The following is a 14,356-nucleotide window of genomic DNA, read 5'->3' as shown; positions in this document are numbered from 1 at the left end:
TGTCAGAATAATGTGACTGGGTGAGACATGAAGCCTGTGCTGCGACTTCTGTCTTGTGTGTGGCGCACGTTATATGTCAAAGCAGCACCGCCCTGATATGGCTCTTCGTGGTCGGCTGGGCGTTAAGCAAACAAACAAACAAACAAACAAAAAGTACTGACTGATCATTTCCAGTTGCAGAGACAGTGGTGAGTACACAAAAACTTCTCTTTTCTTTGTTTGCATTAGTGTTCAAAATTCGAAAATTGTAAACATTGTTCTCTGAAATGAAGGTATTCGACATATATATACAACAAGTATTACAAAAAAAGCGCAATAAACCCGAAATAAAGTGTGGGTTTTTGTTTACTATAATTATTTCATGTAAAGAATAATGGAGAGAAGAATTTTGACTGGTAAGCGACTATACTATGATCGTAATACAAACAAGTCGCGTAAGGCGAAAATACAATATTTAGTCAAGTAGCTGCCATTTTTCAGCAAGACCGTATACTCGTAGTATCGTCAGTCCACCGCTCACGGCAAAGGCAGTGAAATTGACAAGAAGAGCGGGGTAGTAGTTGCGCTAAGAAGGATAGCACGCTTTTCTGTACCTCTCTTTGTTTTAACTTTCTGAGCGTGTTTTTAATCCAAACATATCACATCTATATGTTTTTGGAATCAGGAACCGACAAGGAATAAGATGAAAGTGTTTTTAAATTGATTTGGACAATTTAATTTTGATAATAATTTTTATATATTTAATTTTCAGAGCTTGTTTTTAATCCGAATATAACATATTTATATGTTTTTGGAATCAGCAAATGATGGAGAATAAGATAAACGTAAATTTGGATCGTTTTATAAATTTTTATTTTTTTTTACAATTTTCAGATTTTTAATGACCAAACTCATTAATTAATTTTTAAGCCACCAAGCTGAAATGCAATACCGAAGTCCGGGCTTCGTCGAAGATTACTTGACCAAAATTTCAACCAATTTGGTTGAAAAATGAGGGCGTGACAGTGCCGCCTCAACTTTCACGAAAAGCCGGATATGACGTCATCAAAGACATTTATCAAAAAAATGAAAAAAACGTATGGGGATATCAATTCCTGGAACTCTCATGTCAAATTTCATAAAGATCGGTCCAGTAGTTTAGTCTGAATCGCTCTACACGCACGCACACACACACACACACACACACACATACACACACACATACACCACGACCCTCGTTTCGATTCCCCCTCGATGCTAAAATATTTAGTCAAAACTTGACTAAATATAAAAAGGCCAAATTCCAAAGTCTGCTGTCCTTGATACTTATTGCTTGGTTTACGTCTACACTAACAGAAACTAAACAGCACAGCCGCACCGACAGTCTAACGCTCTCTTCAAACATATTTCTAAAATGATTGTTGGTAGGATCCTCACAGAGATTGGATTCAGACTTCTTGCAAAATTATCTCTCATATTATTTCACACTGCTGTCGCTAAAAACAAACAAGTCGCGTAAGGCGAAAATACAATATTTAGTCAAGTAGCTGTCAAACTCACAGAATGAAACTGAACGCAATGCCATTTTTCAGCAAGACCGTATACTCGTAGCATCGTCAGTCCACCGCTCATGGCAAAGGCAGTGAAATTGACAAGAAGAGCGGGGTAGTAGTTGCGCTAAGAAGGATAGCACGCTTTTCTGTACCTCTCTTTGTTTTAACTTTCTGAGCGTGTTTTTAATCCCAACATATCATATCTATATGTTTTTGGAATCAGGAACCGACAAGGAATAAGATGAAAGTGTTTTTAAATTGATTTCGACAATTTAATTTTGATAATAATTTTTATATATTTAATTTTCAGAGCTTGTTTTTAATCCGAATATAACATATTTATATGTTTTTGGAATCAGCAAATGATGGAAAATAAGATAAACGTAAATTTGGATCGTTTTATAAATTTTTATTTTTTTTTACAATTTTCAGATTTTTAATGACCAAAGTCATTAATTAATTTTTAAGCCACCAAGCTGAAATGCAATACCGAAGTCCGGGCTTCGTCGAAGATTACTTGACCAAAATTTCAACCAATTTGGTTGAAAAATGAGGGCGTGACAGTGCCGCCTCAACTTTCACGAAAAGCCGGATATGACGTCATCAAAGACATTTATCAAAAAAATGAAAAAAACGTTCGGGGATTTCATACCCAGGAACTCTCATGTCAAATTTCATAAAGATCGGTCCAGTAGTTTAGTCTGAATCGCTCTACACACACACACACACACACACACACAGACACACAGACACACAGACACACGCACATACACCACGACCCTCGTTTCGATTCCCCCTCGATGTTAAAATATTTAGTCAAAACTTGACTAAATATAAAAACAGTAAAAAAAAATTCATAGAGTATTGTATATTCATTTTTATCCGAAGAATGTGTGCATGCATTGTTTAATGAAAGTAACGTTCTTTCTCCTTTCTATTCATTTTTCAGAACAGTATCCAAACCATGAAGTTCCAAGTAGCTCTCATTCTGGTCGTCTGCTTCGCCGCCGTCATCGTGGCAGGTAGGTGGGGATTCAGTAAAGACAATAGATGATATTTCGTTGAGAAAATGTTTTTTTCTACTTTATTCTGAGACTTTATTCTCTGAAATATGTAATGGCAGATACACAGTAATTCCAATCTAAACCAAGACTTTTTGCATGTTTTTATTATTTTTTGCTGTGTATTCTGCTTTATTGTTCGGATTGAACAAAGGAATTGCTGCTTTATTGTTCGGATTGAACAAAGGAATTGCTGCTTTCTCCATTCGGAAGTACAGTCTGTGACGTGTAGATATTCATTTCATTTTCATTTTCATTTTCTTTCATTTTCATTTTCATTACTTTATTGTCCCATCGCTGGGAAATTCGGGTCGCTTCCTCCCAGTTGAAAGCTAGCAGCAACGGAGTGGCGCTACCCAGGTGTCTGCGTGTGTAGGTGTATTCAGCCACCTGCACTTATGGCAGAATGGTGACACGGGGGTGGGACATGGCTTCCGCCTCTGGGTCTGCACATAAAGTTGACCCGTGTCCGTCCCGGCCCGAATTCGAACCTGCGACCTTCCGATCACAAATCCAGTGCTCTACCAACTGAGCTAATGAGAGAATGATGTAGCTACTGCATTTTGCCTCTGTTTTATGGGCGAAAATATGAGTGAACCTGTACATATAGCTATGGTTTAAAGCATGAATTAATAATGCAATCAAAAGATGCGCAACTGTCTATTTAGGATGACGGTGTAATAAAACGAAAAAAATCCTGATTTCGGACATATTCTCTTTTGCCATTACAATACATTGGGAGCAGATCTGCCTGCCTGTCTATCTGACAGTCTTAGTCTGTAATAATATGATGTTTAAAACACATCAAAAACTAGGCAACAAGCGTAGATGAGCTGTACCATAATGTGTGTGCCTTTACCCGTGTTTTTTTTTGTTGCTGTTGGTGTGTTGTCGTTGTTGCTGTAGGCTTATTTTCCTGGTCACCATCGTCGCTTACAGGTTTTTTAGTGTTGTGTCTGTGTCATTGTCTTTGTTTTTGTTGTTTTTTTCTTTTCATTTTTTGGTCACTTCTCGCTTTTGTGCTGTTTTTTTGTCACTGTCTTTCTTTTTAACTCCTAGCTTCTGTACTGTTCCTTTGCCAAACTCTTTCGATTTCTTAAATACGCCTCAAACCATTAATACGAGTATGAGATTTAACATTTGATTCAGACTCGGTTTTTGCAGGACAAGGTGGCAGCGGTAACAACGGAGGGTGAGAGGGAGGGGCACCCGCTGAAGCGGGTAACGGAGGTGTCAACTACGGCGACTACAACAACTGGAATGACTACGTGTCTGCCCTCCGCGGCAACTACAACAGCGGAAACCAATACGACCACTATAGGGGTAGAAAGTAGACTCTGGTTCTGTATATCATGAATTTTCAACAGCGGAAACCAATACGACTCCAATAGGGGCAGAAAGTAGATTCTGTTTCTGTATATCAAGCATGTTTAAAGTGGAAACCAATACGGTTACTATAGCCTATATATAGGGGCAGAAAGGAGACTCTCATTGACTCTATGATCTTCGTTTGTGTGGGTTTCTTTTTACAACAGTGAAAACCAGAACGATTATCATTTAGGTAAGAGAGTACATTCTTCGTCCTGTGCATTGATCAGATGATTTTACATCAACAGAAACCAGTACGAGTGTGTTGATGAAAAAGAGGGTTTTTTTCTCAGATTTTGTAGAACACGAAGGTCTTACGACTTTCAGTGAGCTGTAGTTGATGAAAGTTTACTCTGACGTTAAGGGTTAGTAAAACAAATTCCATGACAATAACTTCGTTGTGACAATGCAGCGCCTGAAGGAAAATAAACATGGAATATGAATATGAATGAAAATTGTGTTGTTTGGTATTTATGGTGGTAGTAGTAGAAATACTGTATGCATGTGTGGTTGTGTGTGTGGTTGTGTGTGTGTTGTGTGTGTGTGTGTGTGTGGTTGTGTGTGTGGTTGTGTGTGTGGTTGTGTGTGTGGTTGTGTGCCGGTGTGGTTGTGTGTGTGTGTGTGTGTGTGTGTGTGTGTGTGTGTGTGTGTGTGTGTGTGTGTGCGAGAGAGAGAGAGAGAGAGAGAGAGAGAGAGAGAGAGAGAGAGAGAGATTTGCTTAATCCGAAGGTTAGAAAGATCGAGTCTGATATCATGATATTTCAAACATATTATGTTGAACACTATTTGAAATAACACTATTTTATTGTAGTAAACTGGACAAATGCGACACTGGAAACGGAGCATCACGCAAACAAGCATTTTTCTTTAAAAGTAATGCTGTTAACTATAGCAGTGATAAAATGTCATTGTTTCCAAATCTCGAAATACGAGCTTCATGTGTCTATAAAAAGTACACAAGATAAAAAAAATCCAGCAAGTAAAACCATCGAAAAGTGTTGTTACGATCACATTCTTGTGTTATATTCATCATCATTCACAGAAGATGCTTTTTCTACGGATGTGAATTCGTCCTTGTCAAAGGCCGCATTTTCGTAAACGTTGTCGTAGGGCACAGAAACTGATGACGTAGTGGGCCCCGAAATGGATGACGTGGACGGGCTGACGGGTTCTCCGTTTGTGACCTTGATCTGATAGGCGATGTCGTCTTCGAGTTCTTTCATGGCTTTCTCGTACTTCACGTATTTCTGAAAAGTAGAGAGCTATTTTTTATATTTTTACATGATAAAAGAAATCCAGGACATGCTAGTACTGAGAGGTGTGTTGGAGTTGAATATCCGGATGACATATTATATGCAAGCTCACAGACAGGCATAGACAAAAACATATAGGCACGGGTACAGGCACAGACACAGGCATGGGCAAGGGCATCACACACACACACACACACACACACACACACCACACACACACACACACACACACACACATCCTCTCTCTGTTACTCCTTTCTCTCTTTATCTCTCTCTCTCTCTCTCTTTCTGTTTTTCTGTGTCTCTCTGTCTCTGTCTCAATGTTTTTTCCTCAGTCTCTGACTGTCTGTGCGTCTCCCTCACACTTTGTCTATCACTCTCTGTGTCCATTTCTGTCTGTCTGTTTCTGTCTGTCTGTCTGTCTGCCTGCCTGCCTGTCTGTCTGTGAGTATGACCTCCTGTGTGTCAGTCTGACCTTCTGTCTACTGTCTGTCTGTCTATCTGTCTCTCTCCCTCTCTCTCTCTGCCCACCCCCCCCCCCCCTTCCTTCTTTCTCCCCCTCTCTCTCTCCCCTTCCCCCCCCCCCTCTCTCTCTCTCGGCCTCTCTCTCTCCCCGGCCTTCCCTCTCTCTCTCCCTTTCCCTCTCTCTCTCCCCTTCCCTCCCTCTCTCCCCTTCCCTGTCTCTCTCTCTCTCTCTCTCTCTCTCTCTCTCTCTCTCTCTCTCTCTCTCTCTCTCTCTCTCTCTCTCTCTCTCTCTCCCCCCCTCATTCCCTCTCTCATTTAAACGGCATGCATTGCCAACATTACATCTTGATGGTCGACACCACCGCGGAAAAGGTTTGAAACAATTGTTTTCGTCTTTCTGTTTCTCTCTGTCTCTCTGTCTGTGTCTCACTCTCTTTCTCTACTTTTTTTTAAGTCTCTGTCACTCTGACTCCGAGCTTTGTCTATCACTCTGTGTCTGTTCATTTTAGTCTGTCAGACTCTCTGTCTGTCTGTCTGGCTGGCTGGCTGTCTCTGTCTGTCTGTCTGTCTGGCTGGCTGGCTGGCTGGCTGTCTCTGTCTGTCTGTCTGTCTCTGTCTGTCTGTCTGTCTCTCTCTCTCTCTCTCTCTCTCTCTCTCTCTCTCTCTCTCTCTCTCTCTCTCTCATTCTAACAACATGTACTGCCAACATTACATCTTTATGGTCGATGCCACAGCGGAAAGGTTTGAGCACACACTCGGGCAGACAGGGGAAGACAGTGTCGAGCAGCGGGCAGATCAGTCGAGGGTCCAAAGATGACGGCTTGGTGTGGCCTGCCAAAGAAAGGCTTTTAGAACGAAGATGTAAACATTTGCCAGGAACTTTGACAGTGAGAAGGTAGACACAAACAGTGTAGCAAAGCGACCGATTTCAGTACGCATAGGCAAACTTACATAATAACGTACACTACAAAGCCAGCAAGCAAGCCGACCAACCAACCACCCTACCAACCCACCAATCTACTAGCCAAACAAACAACAAATAAAAGTTCTATTTCGCTAACTCTTGTGGTTATAATAGATGTAACACGGAAATCAACTTCTTCACATTTTTCAAAAACAACACTTTGACGTTCCTGCGCGCCAGCTCGGATACGATAGATGCAATATGTAATCTATTTTTTTCGGTCCTTTTTTTTTTTTTTTAAAGAATTAACCGAAGCAATCATCAGCCTGACGCATATTACTAAGCCAGAAACTACAAAATTCCGGGCAGGCAAACGGTGATGCCATCGACCACAACTGCTACAGAACCAGAGATAATGGTTATTACTGCGTTCCAGCAAACACACAAGGTGCAAAAGCATTAAGCACTTGAAGTACGAGCTGTAACTGTTTATTCTGTTCCCCTCACCTGATATAAAGCTGAAGATGAGACCGACAATGACAACCACGGTGGCTCCAGTGATGGTGTAGTACACGTAAGAAAGTGTGTAGATCGGGTAAGCAGGAATATCACTGGAAAAATATGTCGATGAATTGATTCATTTGGGTTAATCTCGAGGATTGATCGATCGTCATCCTTTCCACACAAAAAAACACATTTTATCATGTTAAAAGTATTGGGAAAGCTTGAGCCTAGATGTATAGTGTGACGGTATTCGGTACCTCTCGGGTCGTGTCGGTCGAACTCGGTCGGTCATGTGATGGGGCGCGCATGTGCAACGGTGCCTTTCCGCCCACAACTCGCTTCGCGCTCGGGCATGCACGCGGGACACTGATTAGGCATGGCTTACCGCATCGACCTTGTATTGTTGTCATCTGTAGCAGTTTGCTAGACAAGTAAACCAGATGAACGTACCTGATGTGAGTGTTGTTTATGTACGCTCGGAACACGACATGGTGGCAGCGGTGGGATTCTTTACCCAACCGTGAGTTTTGAAATAGTCGAGCATAGTCGTACGGAAGAAGAAGAGCATGCCATTCAAACCGCCTGAACCACTCGACTTTGGGAGGCCCGACCAGTGGCTCACGTGGCGTAAGCGTTTCGAACGCTACAGGGTTGCTTCTAAACTAGACAAAGAACAATTTTCAGTCCAGGTCAGTTCCTTAATCTATGCTATGGGCATACAAGCCGAACAGATCTACGAACAGTTCGAATATGACGAGGACAATGACGAAGCAAAACTGGAGGACGTACTGAAGTTATTTGACACGCACTTCGTTCCACAAAAGAACGTCATACACGTTCGAGCCGTCTTCAACACCAGAAGCCAACACAGCGGCGAGCAAATCGAACCTTACGTCAGAGCCCTGTACGAACTTTCTGAGCACGCAGATTTTCATAACCGCGACGAAGCCATTCGCGACAGGTTCGTCCTTGGTGTGAACGACCGAGAACTCTCAGAAAAGTTACAAATGCAAGCAGACCTGAATTTGCAAGACGCCATTAAGCAAGCCAGGCAGTACGAGCAAGTCAAGAGACAGCTGTCTGAGCAACGTTCCAGTGTTGACGCTGTACACACCAGTACGCAGCGATTCAACAGACGCCCTCGCGGCGGTGCAGGTGCAGCAGGTACCAGCTGTGACAGTGGCAGCAGCGGTCCAGCAACCAAGCACGCCGGTTCCAGGGGTGGATTTCGTCATCCGCGTGGTGGCGGTCGTCGCTTTCCTCAGGAGGGGAGAAGTGACGCATCATGTTCACGCTGCGGACGTGGACAACACAAGAAAGACAGTGACTGTCCAGCAAAAGGGAAGCAGTGTCACGGCTGTGGCAGGTACGGACATTACTTTTCTTGTTGCCGTTCCAAGCAAGTCAACGCTGTCGACGCAGAAGAAGTGTACTACATGGGTGTCGTACACAAGCAGGGAGCTGAACCAGCATGGTACACTGACCTATCATTTGGACGTCGCAAGATCAAGTTCAAGATCGACACAGGTGCAGATGTGACCATCATTTCCAAATCCCTCTACCTGACCCTTGTCCCGTGTCCCAAACTTATCCCCACCTGTGCAGTCATGCACGGCGCAGGCGGACAGATATCCTGCATAGGATTCTTTAGGGACACTACCTACATCAACGGTCAAGAGTTTCACCTGGATATCTATGTCGTCGACAGCAAGACAGAGAGCTTATTAAGCAGAGAAGCCTGTAAACGCATGGGACTTGTCCAACGTCTCGACAGCATACAGCCAGCGTTCGGTGAGTTGGACCAGCAACCAGTCAATTGCCCACCGGCAAAGATCGTCTTGAAAGAGAACAGCCAGCCCTACAGTCTGCACACAGCTCGGAGAGTACCCATACCTTTGATGAAGAAGGTAGAAGAAGAACTGGAAAGGATGAAGAAGGCCGGAATTATTGAGGAAATAACCGAGCCAACAGATTGGTGTTCTCCGATGGTGCCAGTTTTGAAGAAATCTGGAGCGGTCCGGATCTGCACGGACTTGAAAAAGCTGAACTTGTCAGTCAAGAGGGAGAGGTACCCGATTCCGACTCTCGACGACATTTTGCATCGACTCAAAGGAGCGAAGATTTTCAGCAAGCTGGACGCAACGTCGGGGTTTTATCAAATTCCTCTCGACCCAGAAACTGCCAAGTACACAACCTTCATCACGCCATTCGGAAGGTACTACTACAAAAGACTTCCGTTCGGAATATCCTCCGCTCCCGAGATTTTCCAACGTACGATGGAGACGATCCTGAAGGGAGAAGAAAACACGATCTGTTTCTTCGACGACGTTCTCATCTACAGCAACTCAGATGAAGAACACGAGCAGCATCTTGAGAGCTCCATGAAGAAGATTGTCGAGGCCGGGCTCAAGCTCAACAAGGAAAAATGCAGCTTCAAGCAGTCAGAGATCGAGTTCCTTGGTCACGTGATCAACGCCGACGGAATCAGACCAGACAAGAAGAAGATTGATGCCATCATCAACATGCCTGACCCGACCAACGTCACAGAACTGAGAAGAATTCTGGGCATGATGAACTTTCTGGGACGATTTCTGCCAAACTTGTCGTCAGTCTTGAAGCCTGTCACCGAGTTGCTGGAGAAAGACAAGGCGTGGAACTGGGGACAGCCACAGACACTTGCGTTTTCAAAAGCGAAAGAGCTCCTGACAGCAGCTCCTACTCTCGCTTACTTCGACTTGACTAAGCCGACAACGGTCAGTGCCGACGCGAGCAGCTACGGTATTGGCGGCGTACTCCTGCAGCAGCACGGGGAGAAGATGAAGCCAGTCGCTTTCTGCTCAAGAACTCTGACATCAACGGAACAAGGGTATGCCCAGATTGAGAAGGAGTGTCTAGCTGCTGTGTGGGCGTGCGAAAAGTTCGAACGTTATCTGATCGGTCTGGAGAAATTTACGCTCGAAACCGACCACAAGCCGCTCATTCCTCTCATCAACACCAAAGATTTGGACGAAACGCCCATCAGATGTCAGCGGATGCTGATGAGACTGATGCGATTCAGCTTGACAGCAAGTTATTCACCAGGCAAGACGCTTGTGGTGGCTGACGCCTTGTCGAGAAGTCCTCAGTCGCCTGTCCAAGAGGGGAGAGAAGAGACATCGGAAGACAGAGCCGATGTTGCCATACTACTGGCGGAAGATGTGGAAGCTCACGTCGACGCTGTCCAATCTTCATGGCCGGTTTCAGACAAAAGACTAGACGAGATAGCAGCACTGAGTCAGCAAGATCCTGTCGTCAAAGCAGCTCTACACTACACGGCCAACGGTTGGCCCAGGTACGTCACAGACGTAGAGCCAGCTCTGAAAGACTACTACGCATTCAGAGGGGAGTTCAGCATACATCGAGGTCTTCTCGTCAGAGGCGTCCGGATCGTCATTCCGCACGTTTTGAGAGAAGAAATGCTGAACCGGATTCACGAAGGCCATCTCGGGATAACCAAATGTCGAGAAAGAGCAAAGTCGACAGTTTGGTGGCCAGGCATCAATGAAAACATCAAGCAAAGAGTGTCAGCATGTCAACACTGCGAAGAGAAGCAGCCATCCCAAAGAAGTGAGCCACTTATGACAACAGAACTCCCAGACAGACCATTCCAGATGGTTGCTGTAGACTTGTGTGACTTCAAGGGACAGAGTTATCTTGTTCTGATTGACTATTATTCAAGATATCTTGAAATCGCTCATCTTCCGAGAGAGACATCTGAAGTCGTCATTGGACGGATGAAGAACATCTTCGCACACCACGGAATACCAGACGTCGTCGTCACGGACAACGGTTCTCAGTTCACGTCAACAGAGTTCCAGAACTTCGCAGCAGCATGGAAGTTTACTCACTCGACTAGCAGTCCATACTTTCCTCAGTCGAATGGAGAAGCCGAGCGAGCAGTACAAGAGGCCAAGAAGATTCTCGCTCAAGAAGACCCGTTCTTAGCCCTACTCAGTCACCGGGCTACACCTACGACGCCAACAGGAACGAGTCCAGCGGAGCTAGCACTCGGAAGAAAGATGCGAACGACGCTCCCTACTCTCGCAAGCAATCTCATCCCAAAGACGGTCAGAAGGGATGCGATCAAGGCGCGGGACGAGCAAGCAAAGCTCAGAAACAAGAGTGACCACGACAGACGTCATGGGACAGAGACCCTGCCGCCACTAATACCAGGTGACACTGTTCTCCAGAAACTAGACCACGAAAAGTCCTGGGGAAAACCAGCAACAGTCCTGCGTCAATGTGCACCACGGTCCTACGAGATACGGTCAGAAAGGGGACAGTATCGTCGGAACAGACGACACCTCAGATTGTCTTCTCGACAAGTGTTAGACAGGCCTACCATGACCAACATCCCTGTCCTTTACCCTGTCCCAACCCAACAGAGTCCTGTTCCTGAAACGCCAAGCCAGCGCAATGCAGACCAGCCAGGTCTTCGTTCTCCGGAACCTCCACCGACGCCTGGGTCCCCGCGACGTCCTCCAGCGGCGCCTAACCCAGGGCAGCAAACGTCGACTCCGGTCATCAAAACCCGCAGCGGACGAACTGTGAGACCACCGTCCCGCTTCGAAGAGTGAACCATCGACTCCGCAGATCAACAGCAAATAAACAATGACTGTTTCGGTTCCGGTCGAAAGATTTGTTACTGAAACCCCTATTGAACTTTAATTTTAAATGATAACGATAACGTTTCGTTTCATCAAGATCATTATATCTTTTTATTTGAAGGGGGGAGATGTGACGGTATTCGGTACCTCTCGGGTCGTGTCGGTCGAACTCGGTCGGTCATGTGATGGGGCGCGCATGTGCAACGGTGCCTTTCCGCCCACAACTCGCTTCGCGCTCGGGCATGCACGCGGGACACTGATTAGGCATGGCTTACCGCATCGACCTTGTATTGTTGTCATCTGTAGCAGTTTGCTAGACAAGTAAACCAGATGAACGTACCTGATGTGAGTGTTGTTTATGTACGCTCGGAACACGACATATAGAATATTTATATTATCCAGGAAACAGCTGTTGAAAATAAGATGCATGTGAAATCAGCATTATAACACACACACACACACACACACACACACACACGCACACACACACACACACACACACACACACACACACGTTTATATCTATAAATGCATATACAGACAAAGGGGGGATAGAAAGTTAGAGAAGGGGAGAGAGAGAGAGGGGTATGTTTGGGCGTGTGTGGGTGGGTGTGTGTGTGGGGGGGGGGACAGACAGGCAAACAGACAAATAAACAGACAGAGTGGAGAAAGCAAACAAAACAAACAAAAATACACATTGACAGAGAGACAGAATCAGAGTCAAAACACCCACGTGGGATCATCCGTAGCAATGAAAATGGTGGTAGGGGAGGTGGTAGTTGTGGTGGTTGTGGTGACGTTGGTGGTGATGTTATTCCATGTACATCCTGTAGTGACAACGGCAGAGAGCGATGCCGTGGAAACGTTGTGCCAAAAGGCGCCGATTCCTATCCAGGCCATGATCACCAAAGATGTCATGCACCCTACAAATGCACCCTTTCACAGAAAACATTTCTTCAAATAGAACAAAATCAAAAACATAAATATACAAGTCTTATAAAATTAAAATAAATTCTCCATTGTGTTCTGTAGATTAAAAACCTTGACTTTGCGGTTCATATGCTCTAGCTTATTTAATAGAAAATGTCAATTGTTACTTGTACGTTAGGGCTTCATTTTGGGCTCCTGGACTCGTGGGACGCTCTAAAACTCCGCTGAGGGGGAGGGGGTCCATGGACTCTCTATGAATTGAAATTGTGGGTCCTGGGACCCTCTAAAACTCCGCTGAGGGGGAGGGGGTCCATGGACTCTCTATGAATTGAAATTGTGGGTCCTGGGACCCTCTAAAACTCCGCTGAGGGGGAGGGGGTCCATGGACTCTCTATGAATTGAAATTGTGGGCCCTGGGACCCTCTAAAACTCCGCTGAGGGGGAGGGGGTCCATGGACTCTCTATGAATTGAAATTGTGGGTCCTGGGACCCTCTAAAACTCCGCTGAGGGGGAGGGGGTTCATGGACTCTCTATGAATTGAAATTGTGGGTCCTGGGACCCTCTAAAACTCCGCTGAGAGGGAGGGGGTCCATGGACTCTCTATGAATTGAAATTGTGGGTCCTGGGACCCTCTAAAACTCCGCTGAGGGGAAGGGGGTCCATGGACTCTCTATGAATTGAAATTGTGGGTCCTGGGACCCTCTAAAACTCCCCTGAGGGGGAGGGGGTCCATGGACTCTCTATGAATTGAAATTGTGGGTCCTGGGACCCTCTAGGTTGGGGAGCCCTGATCGTTTTATCCCTTTTCAGTTCTACTTCTAAACCCGACACGGAAAGCGGGATAGGGGCATGTGCAACTGGGAGGCAGTAGACACGCATTGTAAAACCTTAGCTAGTGTTAATGCCAGGCATAGTAGTATTTAAGAAATGAAAAGTACACACACTTCGCTTGCATACCTTTTTGCTGCAAGCGCTGAGTTTAGGAGCTGAACTGCACTTCCCAAACCACAAATAGTCACTATACATTTGTCATTTAAAAAAAACCCACTAAAGACAATAAAGTTATGTTGAAACGGTTATAACAAATTAGTAATGTATTATTGGCTCAGTCCTCCCCGTGTAAATGAATCGGCTCACAGAACTTGCCAGACATAGCGAATTCATTACACAATTCACACTCTCCCCCAAAAAACAGGCAGGATATTGATTTCTGGTATGCGTCCAAGTCAATAGATGGTCTCATCCCATGCCATGCCAATGCCTGACCAGATCTGAGATTGTGAACCGAACTGCAGTTTACTGACGGGAAGGACTGCGTCTTTAAAAGAAGCTGCTTACAAACGAGTTGGCCCACGGGAAGAACATGCCGAGAAGAAACAGGCCGAACATCGGACCATTCAGTATAGCGTAGGCACTAAAAGATGCCTGGAAAACGCAATCATATCAACATGATACGAGGTAAAGGGCATCCTGAACTCAGGTCAAAATGAGTTACTTCCCTTTAGGTCTCATTTATCCCTGCCAGGATGCCTTTGTTTTCCTTCTCTGGAGAGGAAATTGAATTTTTTTATATATATATAGAGAGAGAGAGAGAGAGAGAGAGAGAGCTTTTCGTAATGTGTTATTGATATAAGCAGATTCGCGATCGTCGATAAAGATTTTTCATGGTGTTGTGTAATTTTTAAATTACAA

General features: G+C 44.9%; 1 protein-coding gene across 3 annotated transcripts in view; it reads right to left on the bottom strand.

Annotated features, from left to right (window-relative positions):
• Positions 1-4,705: 4,705 nt before the first annotated feature.
• The window catches only part of LOC138958539 (sodium-coupled monocarboxylate transporter 1-like), a 24,387-nt gene continuing 14,736 nt past the window's right edge, over positions 4,706-14,356 (bottom strand). For all 3 annotated transcript variants that reach the window (XM_070329739.1, XM_070329737.1, XM_070329740.1), the window contains exons 13-17: positions 14,003-14,089; positions 12,467-12,669; positions 7,091-7,194; positions 6,392-6,510; positions 4,706-5,208 (exon numbers count right to left, since the gene is read on the bottom strand). In XM_070329739.1, the coding sequence (XP_070185840.1) occupies positions 4,969-5,208; positions 6,392-6,510; positions 7,091-7,194; positions 12,467-12,669; positions 14,003-14,089 (753 nt within the window). In that variant the 3' untranslated portion in view covers positions 4,706-4,968. The remainder of the gene's footprint in view (positions 5,209-6,391; positions 6,511-7,090; positions 7,195-12,466; positions 12,670-14,002; positions 14,090-14,356) is intronic.

Source organism: Littorina saxatilis, linkage group LG2 (assembly GCF_037325665.1).
Source record: "Littorina saxatilis isolate snail1 linkage group LG2, US_GU_Lsax_2.0, whole genome shotgun sequence".
Lineage (NCBI taxonomy): Eukaryota > Metazoa > Mollusca > Gastropoda > Littorinimorpha > Littorinidae > Littorina > Littorina saxatilis.
This window is presented reverse-complemented; position numbering and strand designations above follow the sequence as displayed.